The sequence below is a fragment of the Acyrthosiphon pisum genome, chromosome A1, assembly GCF_005508785.2.
Source record: "Acyrthosiphon pisum isolate AL4f chromosome A1, pea_aphid_22Mar2018_4r6ur, whole genome shotgun sequence".
Taxonomy (NCBI): Eukaryota; Metazoa; Arthropoda; class Insecta; order Hemiptera; family Aphididae; genus Acyrthosiphon; species Acyrthosiphon pisum.
The window spans coordinates 53,118,692-53,137,653 of NC_042494.1; the positions used below are offsets into that span (position 1 = coordinate 53,118,692).

The following is an 18,962-nucleotide window of genomic DNA, read 5'->3' on the forward strand; positions in this document are numbered from 1 at the left end:
TCACAATTTTTTAACCCTCCGTGGAGTCGTTCGATGCACGCACACAGGTTTTTGGCGGCCACGGGTAATAATAATTGGACAATTAGAGAGGTGCTATGTTGATACCTACCGATATACAGTCGGGATGCCCTTTAATATATCCGACTGTCAAACGAGCAATATAGCGAAATCAATTACACCAAGTGAAATCAAAATTGTTGTATCTAGGACAATCTAGGTCAATATCAGAGTTTAAACGTTTCCGAATTTGGAGAGGAGATTATTTTCCAGGTAATACTGCAAATAATTTATATAATGATATTTTCTGACGATGAAGTCATGACGTCTAACGTTTTATTAGGTACCTATACTATTATATTATATTGTACATAACATACACAGTATTGTAAGTTCTTCGTTGCATTAAGTATTGACTGAAATATATTTTTTATTATTAGAAAATAAAAATACCTATACTTTACCTAAAAAATATATTTCTCTTCAAATTTGAAAAAAATCTGGAGCTTATTCATCTCCAATATTAACCTAAACGACAACATTTTTATCAGGATTAGTGTTATTTTGCTATATTATTATTTAAGTCGTCTTCGGACCAATTCGACTTTGTATACGGGCAACATACAATTTATTGTTTCCACTCTGTTGGTAGAACAATTTATAAAATATTTCTTCAAAACTTGCGGATTTTTGTGTTTTCAAAGCCAGCAGACCAGATGGTTTGGAAAGTGTGCAACGTATGTACACACACGCCATGTAGTGGAATACAAACGAAAATTGTAAAACAGACAGACATAATCGGTAGGTACAATAACAATATATTATAATAACAGCGATATACCTAAAATTAACATTAATAATAATTATAATACATTAATATATTAATCGGTTGTCGTCAGATGGCGCCGTGTCCGCCGCAGAACGGAACAACGCGTCGTAATAATAATAATATTAATATATAGTAATAATAAATCGTACTTCTACAGCGCCGAGGCGACGGCGGCGGTGGCGGTTCACCAGCAGTCACGTGTGACTCTTAAATTGCCGACCAGTCGGTGCGCCTCGCGACTGCTAACGTAACGTGCGTCGTCGTCTCCTTCGCCGTAGTAATCGACGTAACAGAACAAAAACGGTCCAAAATCGATGTGAAATTATTAAGATTTAGAACATTTTTTTGTTTTTTTCAGTACACCACGCTAATAAATCTCGTATCAGGTAGTGGGTACCGTGAAATAATAACGACACTTCCGTTTCCCCGCAGTCGTTGTGTTTGCGGACGTCCGACTTGCAAAGATCGCGAGGATCCTCCGAGTGTGCGGTGTATAATAACAACGATACTAAAATTGTCACGTCGTTCTCCATCTGTTAGTCCGTCGGCACCGCTGGCAAAGAACACGAGCAAAGAGTGAGTGCCATACACATTATTCTTGATTATCATAATATGACAATCGATATACTAAAATATACAGCAACTGGACCGAGCTATGTATGATAATTGATATTATTATCATTACATGTCACGTGATCGCATGAATTTGCATTTTTTTTATTGATTAGGTAAGAAATGTAGCTAGGCAAGCTACACATTTTATTTCGACGAACCAATATTATGTTTCTATTTGATCAACGTGTGATTCATTATGCAAGAGATTATGCATGTCTTCGCATAATATATAAAACAATTTTCACTATTATGCGTACTTCGTAATTCAAGAGATTAAAATTTACAATGTACCTTTTCAAAAAAATTTAGATTTCTTTTTAAATATTTCTGGGCCCAGTTTAATAGTACAGCAACTGATACAAATAATATAATAATATGTATTTTAAATGTAGTCGTGGGATGTTATGGATATTTTTTGGTTTTGGCTTCCGTATTTTTCTGCAGTTTATAATTTCAAACGGAACCCACACAGACTTGACAGTTTTTTCTAGTGCCTCGAACGACTTTAATATCTGCCTATATAGTAATAACCTAGCTTGTATTCAATGCCTGCAGACTGTGAATACAAGAGATTATGGGCTGTGAAGGTTCTGTAAAGCAAAGACACAATTTTATTATTCTCGTTTATAATAAGTCGATTTATAGTTTGAACAGATACGTAATAATTATTATTAGGTAGTCTCCAACAATAGTCACAATATTTTATAATGAATGAGTTCTGACTAGCACTTCTAAAACTAAGAGTATTTAATTTATATAATTATCTATTGTTATTTATAGCTCATTTATACATATGGCATATACGCGGTCTCGTCTGTATGACCGTATCCACACCGTCTTTTTCATTCCTTAAACCTTCCACCACTTCTGTTCGAGACACTCGTGCACACCAGAGGATTTGCTCCTCACGGTCGAGCGCAAAACGTCTGTTTCATTTTGGACGTCGAAATTTCTCGCGGGCATGTGCGAGTGAGCGCCCTGAGGGAGACGGCACGGGCTTCCATAAGGCGCGCCCGTCGGGAAAAATAAAAAAACTGGTCCAATCCACTACTATTTATTTACCTATTCGTTTTTTTTTTATTATTATTATTTCACCGCGTAAAGAGTCATTATATCGTTGTTATAATATTATACCTTCGGTTTGTGCTCGGTCCCTTTATTATGGTTAGATTACCAGTGACCACGTTATTATGGCGCGATTTGAGGGCATACGATACATATAATCACACTAAGTGTAAAGTGTACCTCGAAGATTATATATTGACGGCTTTACGCGGAAATTATACATTCAACAGATTTGGCTCTTCGAAATACATCAGTTATATTATATTTTCACACGCTTTATCTACATCATAACAATATCATGTGTAGGTACATTATATAATATACTAATATACTATTATATAGTACATAAATACATAATGTACCTATTATATTATATTATTATATATGGTCATATAGGGATACATCATGATATTATAATAAATGGGATGCATGCGGACGACGTTCTGTCCATGGGCGGAGCCAGAAGTATTGTTTAGCGTATGCAGAATATAAATCAGCCCACCACAATTTATGGGGAGGGGGTTTGAGGGGTTATCCCTAAAATCCCTATTTTCGGATATTTTATAGGTCACCGTAATTAGTTGTTATTTATAAATTGTAAGCTTATTATTAAATTATTAGCTTATTTATTATTCAAGTTTTTTAAATAATATTTCAAATTTTTATTAATTTTAAATAATATGCCGAATGTTAGCGCAATTGAATTCCTCCGGCGGTTGGCAATATTTTTGTTATAGAATATAATCAGTTAGTTCTAAAAAAAGAAAATTAAATTGAAAAAATTGATAATGACATAGAAATGATATTTATTATTTTGAATTATATTATATAGAAAAAATACGGTTAGGAACTGTCTTTGCTTGGAAAATTAATACAAGTAAAATACATAGTTAAGAACAAATATAATGATTAGTATTTATAATGATCATAAGACTTCAGCCAAATTAACCGTTCATAGATTTTACTTTTATTAATTCATTTTAAACTTGAATTAAAGCAGCCTTCAGGGCGATTAGGGCATGCAGCTGCATACTCTGCACGCCCCGTGGCTCCACCTATGGTTCTGTCTTATAAACTCATCTTTTGCTGTAATGCAGAGCCCCCGGCCGATTTGCTTGTAAACCCCCTTCAAACTTTGTTTTTCCTTTCTGAAAATGTATAACTCATCATAATGACATTGTCTAAAATATTTATTTATTTCACCAATCTTACAATTCTTGTGGATACTGTTCAGGGTGCCTAACTTCCGTTGCGACGACAAATTTTTTATCCTAAAACTTACAATAAAACCACAATATTGGTTGCTGTGTTAATTATTTGACGAGACTTCAGTTTTTCAAAACTTTTTGTATAATGGAAATATAATATATCGCCATCGATCTGATAACGAAGAGAACCACCCATGGTTCCTGGGAGTTCAAAATATTATTAATTAACGGATGGGCGCGAGCTACTACGATAATATCGCAGGTGTTATAAGGACGCTTACGTAAAATATAATATTACGACGATCGCCGCATATGAAAAACATCTTAATAATCGTGTTTTTCGTCAACCGATGTGCCTATTTATATAGAGACGAATATCGACGTGAATTCATACAATTCATTCGTTACTTACACGAATAATGCGAGTATTTTTTTTTATTTTACGATGTGGTTGACTTGATTATGTTTCACGGAGGGGGGGTGGTAAAGGACGAAATACGAGGGACTGCAGTGTGAGTTCGTTATAATTTGTGTCATATTATTGTATTATAATAGTGTATATATAGGTTGTACTATATACGCTCGACACCTGCCGGCACGCGCTTCTCCTGACCAGACTGACGTCTCGACGACGGTATAATAAATTATTATACATAAAGGTGGCTACGGTGCCACAGTCAGCTGCTGTGGCCGCCGCACGTCTCGCGTACAGGGACGCTCCGTCACTTCCGGTATTGCAGTCGTGCGTGCCACCGTATTTTTTTTTTTACGAAAAACATTTTTTTTTCACCAGTCGTCGCCCCGCGTTGTTGTTTGTACGGTTTTTTGGGTTTTTTCCAGTTCTACCCTTCGCACACACGTCTCGCTGCGTACCCTTCCAACCGTAAACGCTTTCGAATATCAGCTAATACTAGGTATATATATATATATACATGTACACCTATAGCATCAACGAGCAATGGCAATTACGCCAGACAAAACAATATCATCGAGCACCTATATATTATTGTATGCTCACTACTCAGTGATAATAACATATAATATAACATTATGTTTGTACAGTAGTTTCCTGTTTGTTTTTGACTTATCGAGTTCTTCTATCCATTTTTTTTTTTTTTTTTTTGGTTTTGCGTTTCGATGCAACCACAAGTACCGCTATATTATTTCATCACTACGACTGTATAATATTATATACAGATCGAAGACAATGTCTTGTAGCACGTCGAATATACACACCTACAATAAAGATGGTCCGAAATTCACAAAGCTTTTTTTTTACTTTCATGCATAGCATAATAGTAAGGATCTAATAATGATGAAAATAATAATAATGCCAGCTCACTCGTCGTCACTTATTCGTCTTCTCGACATTTCACCGTTTTATATATTGTGTGATTCATGAATACAATTTTATCTGTGCATGTTTATTATGTTTACAATTTTATCGTCAATGAGCCGTCCGGCACATAACAGCTAATATTATATTAACCTATACTTTCAAAATTTATATTTTAAAATCGTCTTGATTTAGGTATTTAAAATTCAACTCGTAAAATTCAAATCAACTCCTTTAAAACCATTCAAACTAAATATATTATATAACTAACTACCTGTGAATAAAATCTGAACGCGTTTTGTGGTTTTTAGTGTCTTGAAAACGTCGTTTGTCGTTATTTTCATTGGTATTTCTACATAAATAAGCATTGTGTCTCGACTGGTAAACTATTTTCCGTATTTTCGTATTTATATAGGTAGTCATAATATAGCAAGACCACTGCATGGGAGTTGGACGTAATGACATCATGTCACCGGAATAATTTTAAAGTTTTTATATTCGTGGGTGGTTTTTATTATCTATTTGTATACAAGATATACGATAAAAATCTTTAAACAAGTAGCTTATTTATGTCTCACTACCTACATTATAACTTATATATTGTACATTAATTGTGATGTTTTGTTTTTTTCCAAGTCATGTATGACCTTACAGACTTCAAAACACTACGCTATGCATAATTTAATGTAAAACATAAGTAATATTGTAGACAATGAAGTACAAAGATTAAAATTTGTTTTGTAGAGGCCACGAGAAGAATTGTACCATTTAATGAATTTTAAAATGTAAATTTGTTAAGTATTTCCTTTTTATAAAGTATGCGTATTGCGTATAGACAAGCCAAAAAAAAAACGTGCCTAATCCACGTTTTTTGAATTTGTATTTTGTAGTTTCTGTAGTTTTATTATATTGTTCGTCTCGCTACATTATTTTTACCGATTGTGATTGTACGATTATTCTGTAAAATACTCCTTGAAAATGAAGTACAGGTACTCTATATTTCATAAAATTTAATAAAAAACTGTTTTCGTTACTTACATTAAAAAACATTAATTTTGATATCCTCGATTTGTAATAGGTAACAACAATATGAAGAAACTATGACGAGCCTTCGAGATAGTTTTAAAAATATAAACCATGTCCATATGCAATATTATGATTAGTTGATAAACTATAACTTAATTATTTTTAAAAAAAAATGTGACATCATGCGTGTTCAACTGTGCCAATATATATATATATATAATAGATTAATATGTGACGTTTCAATAATATTATCAATATAATACCCAGTCAAATTGATTTTATTTTTTACTGTTAAACCTTGAGTTTATTTTCGTTTTTTATTACTTATATTATCATTGTTATAGATTAGAAACAGTAACGAATTTCAAAGTCATACTGCAGCTCGATTTTGAACATACACATTTTCCTAAACCAAACAAACGACATTTTTACGTATAGTATGTTTTTGCTTCAAAGATGAAACCACAATCTAGGTTTTACTTTTTGATCATTATTATAGTCATCGGCTGGGCATCGCTAATGAATATAATATGGTCTGTATGCGATCGAGAAAAAAATTATGAGCGCCTCCTTTCCTTAATGTGTGGCGATTAATTGAACGCATTCATCTTCTAGGGAAGGAGAGTTCGTTCATTTGCAATTAGTCCATATATATTGGTCATGACCTTTGCTGCAGCGTATAGTCGAGTACAAATTTATTTCACGTTGTTACTACTACAAGACTAAATATGGAATACATTTCACTTTGCATATTTTCACATGTTGCAGGCAACGCTGCTGGTACCCGCTAATATATTGCGTTCATATAATGGATCGTAAATTATCAACAGGTTCACGTGTTTCAGCAGGCACACGAATAATAGTAATATTATATACCTATGGGTGCCACTATATGGTTACATACATGTGGATATTATAATATTATGTGTTATTATTTGAACACTATGATAGTTTTTACGTACGTCTTGTTCGTATATGTATCTACTATATCTATATGAGTTATATTTTTATACTGTTGTATAGCAGTCGATAATATTTTTACTTATTTCCATCGTTCGGCTTGGAATTGGAACAACACTTTTCACTTTAATTTATAGTATAACATAAAAAATGTAACAAATTAATATTAAATTGTTTGCTTGGAAAACATAAATATTAATTAAATACGGGTATTATAATAGGTACATATAATACTTTTTGTTAATAACTATCGAACAATCGTGAAATTAAAGAGTATGTAGTAGGTACTAAAAAGAAAATAATCACTAAATATGCAAAAATATAAACTAATAACTTTTTTTATTTTACGCACCTATAATATGTCATGAATATGTGATGAAACAGTGAGCGCGTGAAAAGCTTTTTTTATGATGTTGCCGTCTCAAGTAAAGGTGCGTGTGGGTGTCCTAATGACTACAGTCTTCAAGACATAGGCGGTTTGACTAGTTTATAATTTTTACTTGCATAGTCACATACGACCTGCGTATAAAATGTGTGAAAAGATAGTGTAAAATGCGAAAAAAATGTGTGTGCGTGTACTTATTTAAGGTAGTTGACTTCATAGGAAAAAAAAGTTCACGCCGCCACTGTGATGAAATGGGAATATTTTATACCTTACTCGGCAATTAATTCTATGGGCTAAAAGAAAAAACATGCAAATTCCACAATTATAACTTCCAAAACTTATATTCGTACTTATATAATATTAATTAACCGTAGATATATAATATATTATATATATTTTTTTATAAAATCTCATAGTTGATTATTATATATTTTTGTCGCGCACCTGTGCCGTCACTTATTTTTATCAACTAACTACAACTTCCTATATAATAATACGTAGGTAAAAAATACAATATAGCTTATTAATTATTTATTTTTAGTAATATTTTTAAGCTTTTCACTCTGCACTATGTCTACTTATATAATATTATGCCTAAACACGTTTAATTCGTTAAATAATATGTTTTTATGTTTGTATCGGTTTTTTATGTACCTACTACAGCTACAGAATTCGTTAGCAATCTATTCGGCTATAAATTATAACACTAACCACTGATGATTTGTTTATGATGTGTTCATAAAACATTGGTGAGGCGTTGAGCAGCGAGCGTTTAAATTGTCCGTGTGTAAACGTATATTTGATCTGCTTGTTAGTTGTTACGCAAAAGTGGTCCAAACATAAACATAATAATATTATATCATTCTTAAATCGCTGACGATCTGTTTTGTTAATTGGTTTTCATATGTTTTTTTATATATATTCCCGTTATTTTTACCAATGTAATTTATTCATTTTATTTCTAACACATATATTTTATCAATACTTACATATCTAACGAGTACCTACTCAATATACCATTCAGTAATAATTAGTAAGTATATCATTTTCCCATCGATTTATATTTGAAAATAATATCTATACATTTTATAGGATTTAAATATTAAATTATTTTGGTCACATTATTTTTTATTCAACGATTTTCATTAGGATAACTAGACTATTATATTACCGTGTACACCGCGTCGCATTCCATACCGTGCTTATAATGTGCGTAATTGCTACTAACTCATGCACATTTCTGTATCTTAATCAATATAGGTACGTACGTACAATATTGTAACGGAATCTTCTAATTGAATATAAACAAGACTAATACAACCGTTATCGATTGCTTCTATCTAGGGTTAGGTTCTATCTTAGGTTATGTTAGTTGCTTGGGTTTGTCGAACCAGCTCGTAGCGTATATAATATAGTTCATTACCGTAGACGGTCTTAATAAAATAAAAACTGTTTTCAATCCTGCTGCAGTGTACCCCGTTGTTTTTTGAACAATCCGCCGGGCACCAATGTTAAATCAAATTTGAAGGTTTTAGTAACGGTATCGTCGAGTTATACGGCCGCGGTCTTATATATGTGAAAAAAAAATGTCCCATAGTCGATTTCCAATTACTTATTTTTTATTATTATTATTAATTTGCAGTAATGCGTTACTAATTTTTTTCAACTTATCGTCTCTTTTGTTATACTATATAAAACCGCTGTATTAATCTTTTACGACTTGATATTTTCTGCCAATTTATCTAATTTTTTACTTTTCCTTTGTTTTCCTATAAACGCAGTTTTAGCATTGTCTCACTTCCATTATTCAATCTTACACACAAGTTTATATAGGTATAATAACGGCAAACGATTCCGATACTGTTACCTTCAAAATAGGTACGTACACTTTCTTCTATTCCTTTGAAACCTTCAAATTATCGTATTTAATATTCTTAGAGGCAGTCATAGTTTCCTATAGGTAGGCATAGGTTCCTATGTACGTACCTAATACACGAGTAGAGGTTTAACCGAATCATAATCTATATCTGACATGGGCCCCACGCACTCCCGCTGTTCCACGTCTACACACTAAAACAGTCGCAACTTTCTGGGCAATTTATGAAAATAATTTTCCAGCAGTTTACGTAATTTGTGTCATAAAATATACTATAATATATGGTAACTGATGACGTGTTGTTTTTTTCAGGAATGAAAATGAGATGAGTGTAGAGGCCGAGCATGGCGGGTGTTGGGACAGTTGCGTGCGGCTCATGTGCCACAATCACTCGTCGTCGCAGCCGTCGAACCACCGACATCCCTACCCTGCCCGCCACCTCTACGCCAACGGCAACAAAAACGGCTTGAACGGACACGTCAAAGGTGAGTTATGTCTGCAGAGCGTGCATTGAACACGGCTACTGTAATACGCCCATTATAATTATGTCCATTGGATAGTTTGTTTTTTTTTCGCTTAAAACGTAGGTAATATTAGGAAAGTTATTTAAAAATTTGTTAATATGCAGAGATTTAATCACGTCATATTATACCTTAAAGGTTAAAATAATATTATTAGGTATAATAGTTTCTGGGTGGAAGTAAAGACCGTTTGGACTACCGGGCATTCTAAATATATGGTTTTCTGGTGGGTAGGAAGTTATACGCCTAACTACTGCAATAATAGTAGTTAGATCGAACAAAAAAGCGATATCATAAAATAAAAAACGTCGTATTACCGACCACATTGTTCCTGTATAGCTACGACGTTTGTAATACAGTTTATAGGTACCTACGGAACACGGCGAGCGTATGTTTGTGAACGCGGTGTCGGTGCGTTATACATCTCGATGACCCCTTTTGTGCACGCGCGCTCACGGTTGATCTAACCTAAAAAATACAATAGTAGGTACGCGTATTTTATATTATAGGTATATTATAATATTTATCGTATGTATAGCAATGTGGAGTGTGTAATGATAATAATAATGACCAGTTACGGCGATTTATGATTTACGGAGAGCATAGGAGAGAAAGAGCTGCATACTAGAGGAGAATATTTCGCGCTGGTCCACGGGCGGCGTCCGAAATCATAAAACAAAATTATTGTGGGCCAGCGCGTATTTTATGTATATTATACGACACAACATTAATCCGATGTGTTTATCACGATCGCGCGGGCGCCTCTCCACATTTATTATTAATATATTGTTATTATATGATACGACGTGCCTAAATCCTCCGGGTATATACCGTTCCCGCGGTTCGACCACCGCGCCATCCGGTACCACACTCGATTCGCGCATAAAATATTACAATATTATATTATCATCATATGTATGGTGTATCTGCCCGTCAGCGGTTATTTCGTATTGCGACCGCGTGTTTTCTATTTTTCCGCGCCGTCTTCCAGCTCCATACGCGGCTACTCCTCCGCAACGTCACGACTCCCGCGGACTAGTCGTGGTTTGATTATTTTCATTATTATTATTTATTCTCTTACTGTTCATGAATGGATGTCCCGAGGACGACCTTAAAATATAATTACTACGTATATTATAATACTACTACGACGACGTCTAGTCGGAGTAGTCGTCGTCGTCGTCGAGAACCTACGTCCGGTATAATATTATGCAAATCGTCGTCGTTGTCGACGCCGCCGCCGCAATTCTTCAGATAACGGTGAAAGCTCGAAAATGAAACCAAAACCGCGGTGCAGGCGTGCCTTACCCATCGGTAGAAATTGGATTTTGCAGAATATTACATCTACATTTCCGAGAAAGAAAAAAAATATATACACGACTCCAAAAATCGTAATCAGAAAGTAATCATAATAATTCTATATATCATGATCATCATGCTCCCGCATTTCCACTGCACTTCTGCTGCAGTAGTAGCAAAATATTGTGTTGTGGATGGCCGTCACGCGATGTAAAATTACGAAACGAAACACCGCGATGGTGCAGGTCGAGTGCTGCAGGTTACCGATGGTGTAAAAATCGCGGGGGCTGACCTGAACTGTACGCGCGATTATGTAGGTAAAAAAAAGTGCACGGGACATTTTTTTCTCGTTACATAATAATTGGAAGTCGTTTCACTAACGTTCAGAAAATCACTGTTTGGAGATGATAAAATAATTCACTTCAGCCACAATATTATTATTATTGCAGGTGCCTACGTATACGATTATATATAATATTATTACAGTGCAGTAAAAACTAAATACTAAAATACCTTTATACCCGCACTGCTCGTGTACGCACTATACGAATTGCACAGCAGTATAATACCTCCACACCTATAATTTTCATTACCTATATATACACGGGTACGCATTATAATAATATATCATACCTGGCGAGCCGAGTCGCGTTAATATTACTTTTTTTTAATCGCGGGACTATACGCGAGAGGCGGAAGAATTGGTATACGCGAGCATGACGCTGCAGCAGTTTTTAAAATATATTATTATTATTATATTCCGAGCTACGCTGTTGTGCACGGTGCACCTAACCTTTTATGTGATGTACACGCGAGCTACCGCAGAGAGTGCGACGTCTTCTTCGTCTTCGTCGTCGTCGTTTTCGTATCTTAATCGAAATCGGTTTCCATCCGAAAATCGTAATCCGCTCGCCCCGCGCACGACGCGTTATCTCGCAACGGCCGATACTCCGACCTGCAGCAGGGCTGTACCTACGTATATAAAATGATCATATATACGTATAGGTAATAGCTGGTACCTATATATTATACTACCTATAGATATGATATTATTATTAATTTGAAATATTATGTCGAGCGGAGGACGACCACCCGCGCGACCGCTAGCACGCACAATATAACAATATTATGTCGATATACTATTAATTATTATTATCGCGGCCACGTGACCGTAGGTACTCGATGCGTGCCGGGCCGCGCGACGTACCACAACAACTGTACAGAACTCGGGCGAGGTACCACAACAGAACTCGAGCACACAATAATAATATGAGATATTATAATATTATTTAGTACACGACTATTCTACCTATAAGGACACGGGCCCCGAGCGACTGTGCTGCAGGTTGAGTTCGTTAAGCGAATATTGTGGACTACGTTGTGTATACGTTTCGGCGTACATATATTATAATATGTTATAGTGTAACGACCAGGGCTTGGAATCGTATATTATGCCTCTGCACACATAATATTATATTTATGTAATTCACATGGAATTGGAACAATTCTGATTAAAAATCTATACGTTTCATAACGCGTGTAGAATGTAGATTCTATAATACATATAGTATCTAATAAAATTTATTTTTGCATAATTTTGCATATATAATTGAGTCATGAAAACGTGTTAATTGCACATTATTTCTGTAGTATATAACATAAAAGGTTGCACGCATCATAAACTTAAAAAAAAAAATAAATAATAATTAAACGAAGAAAATACTTTTACCTATAATACCATGATATAATATAGTCCGCATTATTATCATAATTATGCTCCGGCGCTCCGCGACAACCGCTGCAACAGAAGTTGTTATGTGAAAATACGATTTTCCCGATTTACAATTTTGTTTGCACACTAATCTGAGCTTTAATAACGATTTATATTTGCAATGGCTGTCGCTCAGACAAATACAATATAGTATATATGCGTAACGTACACACGCGGACGTACGAATTATCGTGCAGACGTGTAGGCGTCGAAACCAATATAAATGCAAATACAATCGACTCTCGGTAACTAGAAGTTCAAGGGTTTTCATATAAAAAATTTAACTTAATACAAATTTCGAGATATCAAAGAAATCATAAAAATATATTATTATAATAGGTATTATACTTTATTATTATCTATAATATTAAATTGTATTTTTAAATACCTATAGTTATTAGTTAACATGTTAATTTATTTAATGAAATGTTGTGACTTTAGGTAGTTATTTTGTTTGCTTCATACATTTTAGTCCATCTTCTAAACAACGGAGTAGACAACGTAGGTACTCGCTGGAATCCTAAACTTATATTATATTGAATTTTGTTTCCGTAATTTTCAATATTTTTAATGAAATTTACTTTTTCTGCGAATGAATATAACAATGTGTTATCAATTTTCATTGTATAGTCGTAGTTAAGCGTTTAAACACTGTCATACGGTGTACGATTAAACTAACAGACGGCAAAAAACTAAAATCTGAAGTCTGAACACGGCTATTATTGTAATTAGGTTGGGTTGTAGGTACGTCGAATCAGATAAGAATCAATAGCCATAAACGAAAAATAATCGCGGCGGCTAACTATTTTTAATAGGTATTAGTACCTAGGTACTGAATCAGGGTAAGTAGTTAAATGCGAGATATTAAAAACCTGTTCAATTAATTTTCGAGTTAACAAGATTATTTACACATAATAATATAAGACGCGTGTTAATTGGCAATTTGAAAAGGAATTTTAATTTTAATCGAGAATTGTAGTTATCAATAATTTCGAGTTGCCATGGGTGACTTGATTATAATATTGTTAAAATCCGCACGGCAAAATCCAAAAATTGTCGTACGCGTTTTATTCGGCAGCCGCGCTAAGTCAAAGTCGTCGTAGCCGCGATCAAACGGTAAACTCGCTGCTTTCGGTTCAATTACCTACAGACGACTACAACTACTACTAGGACGACGACGACGACGACGACGTGTAAGTATATTTTTCCATACATATAATAATACGCGTGTACGTGTGTGTATGTGTGTACGGCCGCATTGATGAAAACGTGCGTTCAATTAATTAGCCCCGTTTACCTCAGAATGTGCTCAGATGAGTGCTGCCGCCGCGCGGTATTTATTTTGTACACATTTTACCTTTCCGTCTCTCTCCCTCTCTCTCTCTCACACCTTCTCTCCCACACTCCCCGCGTATTTCATTCTGCCCACCGACGTCTGTTTTTTTTTCCTATTTGTATACCGAGAATCGCGCCACTGCACGCTGACCAAAGCTCGACGGCCGCAGAAGAATCCGCTCTTCATTAGCGGCGGCGACGGCTTTTACACGCCGCCGCGCGTTATATTATTGCTATATAATGCGTATATCTACATGACGTGATCTGCAGCCGACGCGGTGGCGAATGACGCCGCGTCCGTATAGATATTTTTTTTCTATTCGCTCCCTCTTAAATTTGCCTTTTTTTTTGCGTCCAAGTTATATTATAAATCGCACGACTGTTGTACGTATACGATAACAACGATATTATATTATCGAGAGCAACGCACTTGTCCAAACATCATATTATTATTAATATTTATCTCGACCGTATGCATAATAATAATACGTAATGCGTGTGTGCTGTCGCACTCGCGCGCGTATACCTCTATAATAATACTCTATACGTTTAGCCGTCTAATTTTGCCGGTGATTTTAATTACGACCGCCGTGGACCGTTAATCGGCAATTACCCGGGAATCCGGTCTCAGCGTCGACCAAACTGGATTATTATTACCCGTCATCGTATACCTCCGCAGCAGCGGCAGCAGTGTTATCTCGGAGGCGCTGCGTGCAGCGACTTAAATAGTAATAATAATAACGTATTATACAGAATCCAGCATAATATTATGTATATGTGTATTTGATGATGACCAACGGATGATACTATTATTACGATACGGTTGATGACGATGAAGATTATTTTTACGGTTTTTAGCGTTATACGCAACACGACCAAGATACGCGTGTTTTTCACATATCGCACGGACACATTTTAAATTATGATTTCTAGTTTTTTTTTTTTTTCTTGTCGAATTTTGGACTCTCGCAGAGCTGCTATAACTCATCTGACCTGCACCGAACGTTAGAAATTCTATAGCTTTGATAGTATAGGTCCGATTCTAAATATTACGTACTTGCATAATGCGATTGTGTTATAGCTAAAAGTTCTTCTCCGCGCTACTAGACCGGTTTCATTTCCAGTCAAACGCAGAATCGGTTTTTTTCTTTGTACTCTACGTCATCGTCGTAGACAAGAGACCCGAGGCGAATGTAAACCGTCTTTATTGTTTTATTTTTTTTTTTTACTTACCGCCAAGTTTTCCGACCATATGCCGCAAAAATACATAACAAACATTATACCATTGCAGTATAATAATTTTGTATTGAGCCTATATAGATAATATAAGTCCTACATAATATAACTCTATATAAGGCGTCATACCCTGCAAAAATTACTATATTTACATATATTTTTTAGCTAACCAAATCTAGCGCACAAGTAGATTTTTTAAAATTGTACCTAAAAAATTACTATCATCACTAGAGCACAAGCTTCCGACATCACTTTTTAGATTCTGAATGGAACGATGAATGTATTGATTTTACAATGATGTGTGTTTTTTTTTTGATGAAACATTTTGATTTGATTTGAACTCTTAACAAACATTTTCAGTTTCCAATAGTTTTTATTTTTTAGATTCTGAGTGGAACGATGAATGTATTGATTTTACAATGATGTGTGTTTTTTTTTTGTTTTTTATTTTTTAATTTTTTTTTTTTTTTTTGTGTCTGTGTATACGATAAGTAGTCGAAATAATGCTTCGATTTTCAACTTCAGTATCTTGTTCGATTGGAAAGTGAATATCGTTGGTGCATTGGGGAGGTCAAAATTTAAAATTCCCAGTAATTTTCAAAAGCGCCAAGAAAAACCAAAGAAAAATTAAGGAAAAATGGGAATTTTTACGCAAAATCGATTTTTCACAAAATTGAATTTGGTTTTTTGTGTAACTTTAAAAAAAATGACCGTAGATACATGAAATATGGAAAAATCACGAAAATTAGCAAATTATTTTGAGTTAAGAATTCGTAAAAATTTTTCTTTTTAAATCTAAGATTTTATAATGTAATACAAGATTCCTTATAGGATAATCTACCTTTATCAAAAAAAAAATGTCTATAAGAAACTCAAATTAAATTTTTATGAGCGTTTGAAATTCATATTTTTACAACATTTGGTATTTACTCGATTTCTTACGTAACGATTTTCTTATTTTGTTGTAATTAAAAAACGAATGACTGTAGAAACTTGAAAATTTCACTGAATGTTTATATTAGCATTTTCTATATACGATAAAATTTTGAAAATAATTTGACTCTTTTGAGCTGTTTACGGACATTGTAAGTTTTCAATTTTTTTAGTTTTTTTTTCTATAAATATCAATAAAGTTTTATCTATTGGGCCAAAAAGTGTAAAAAATTAATACAGGGCTCCTGATACATTGTTACAATAGCAGTTGAAAAATATTAAAAATTTTTTTATAAGCATTTAAAGATCGAATTTTGACAAAATTTATCAAATTTAAAATTGAATAATTATTTTGTAGTTAAAAATTTATAAAATGTTCAAATTTTATATCTAAGGTATGAAAATTTAAAACAAGATTCCACGTAAATATTTAATTCTGTTACCAACAATTCTAAGAAATACATAAGCACAGTTTATTTTTATAGTAATTTTAAGTTTGAATTTGGACGAAATTACATATTAAAAAACCTGGAATAACTATTTTAGTTATTTTGTTGTGATTGTATAATATTATTTGTGGGTACTTGAAACTTCTAAAGTATACTATTATATATCTATGATAGTACCACGGTTTGTTGTTGATGTATAACGCGTTATCTAATGGATATTGTGATATGATTAATTTGAAAATTATTAATAATACTATAGATAAGTATACCTATAATATGTATATCTAATATGTAGACTGACAAACCGTCTCCGCTCAGAATCGTTTTTCTTATACAGTGATATTATATCATTGAATTCAAATTTAATACTATCCATTATACAGTGACCCACTTGTAACCTACTGTACAGCAGAGCGACATCCACTTACCCACCTTTTTTAAATTCAAGTTAAATAATGAATACACTGTAAGTTAGAAACACAATTTATTCATTATTCAATAATAATTACCTATTTATATCACTTCCTATAATAGCTGGGTATAACTTTTGTTATGGACAAAGTATTGTTACGTGCTATAGTAGCTACATAAAGTATAGAACTAGAATATCAATTTCTTATTAAATCAATGTTTTGTTTGAATTGTTGATGATTCCATTTATTTTTTCTTAATATTGTCAATTGTGTTTTTTATTCATTAACACGCATATTGAATCGGTCGCTAATATTTGCGTATTACTCATTTTTCGTATTTAATTTATTTTTTTAACACGGACATTCTTAGAAACATTTCTAGAACGTTTTCTATTGTTCACTGCCCAAGAATGATGTTTGTATATTTGTATAAATATTGTCTTTACACGACGTCGTTACTCTCAATACTTACATAATATTTATATATTTATATGTATACATGGATTTATTCTCCTACCACGGTTCCCAGCTATATAGTTCGTCATTACCTAATTTATTTTACGAAGCCCTGACACCTCTGAATTGATCTCGAATCGTTTCTTAAACACATTGTTATGCGCTGTTGATAAACAATAGAGTTTTTTTCCCCTTCTGGGCGTCCGCCGGCGGATTCGATCGAAAGTTTTTCCTGCCGTGATGGCCTTGGGTAGGGAAAAATGCACAAAGAGTGAAAGCCCACCGTCGCCCACACGTGCTCGCTGCTCCCCGTCCATCCGTTCCCGTTGTGTCGTTCATCGTCCGAGAGGGCGCCCAGGGTTATTTGATGAGCGTTAGTTTTTTCATGCGCAATTTTGCATTATTTGCATTGTTTTTTTTCCCGCTAACCTCATCATCGTCATCAGTGGGCGTGATCTCACCTCATCTCTCTCTCTTTCACAGACACAGTCACACGTACACGCACACATTCACGGGTATTATTATTAGAACATACCGACGCCAACGTCTTCGTTATTACTATATAATATATAATAATAAACACGGTTGGCGCGGGCTGTCCATCACGCGTCCAAGGACTGGCGGACGCGAATACGGCCGATTGGCGCTACCCCGTAGCATTTATAGTACCTATATAATATTATAATGTATACAGTGTGCGTATAATAACGACTATGCGTGTCGTGTATAATATGCAGGTATTATACCTCGGTAGTAATATAACATCAGGTACCTATACGCCGTTTTCGCGTCAGCGATTCAGTACGAAAACATTTATTTTAATCGTACATTATACATAGGTATACTGCCCGCGCACAGTGCAACATTTTTTTTGCACAGACGATTCACCACGTGCTGTTCGTATATATTTGTATAATATACACATAATATATAATAAATGCACTATGAAGGTACACGAGGAATTTGTCAAGCGATTATCACATCACTCCTACGTGCAGTTTTGTCGAGCAGTTGCACCATTGTACTATACAAGAATCGTTCCATCGCGCCCACGGCGACTTGATTGAATGTGACGTTTATTATGACCATCCCGCGAACGAGGTGCAAACTCGATTAAACAATCGTCCCGACCGGTTTCTTTTTGAGATTTATGACTTAAAAACTCATTACACTAAACACATATTATAGAGATATTATATATCTTTATTAATGCCTTTTTTCGTAGTTTATAAATTACATTTTATCGTTGCAA

General features: G+C 34.2%; 1 protein-coding gene across 1 annotated transcript in view; it reads left to right on the forward strand.

The window, feature by feature from the left end:
* Nucleotides 1-971: 971 nt before the first annotated feature.
* LOC100162916 (calpain-1 catalytic subunit) overlaps nt 972-18,962 on the forward strand; it is a 99,993-nt gene continuing 82,002 nt past the window's right edge. Inside the window, exons 1-2 of the mRNA XM_001944312.5 lie at nt 972-1,402; nt 9,610-9,782. Of these exons, the coding sequence (XP_001944347.2) occupies nt 9,623-9,782 (160 nt within the window). The 5' untranslated portion in view covers nt 972-1,402; nt 9,610-9,622. The remainder of the gene's footprint in view (nt 1,403-9,609; nt 9,783-18,962) is intronic.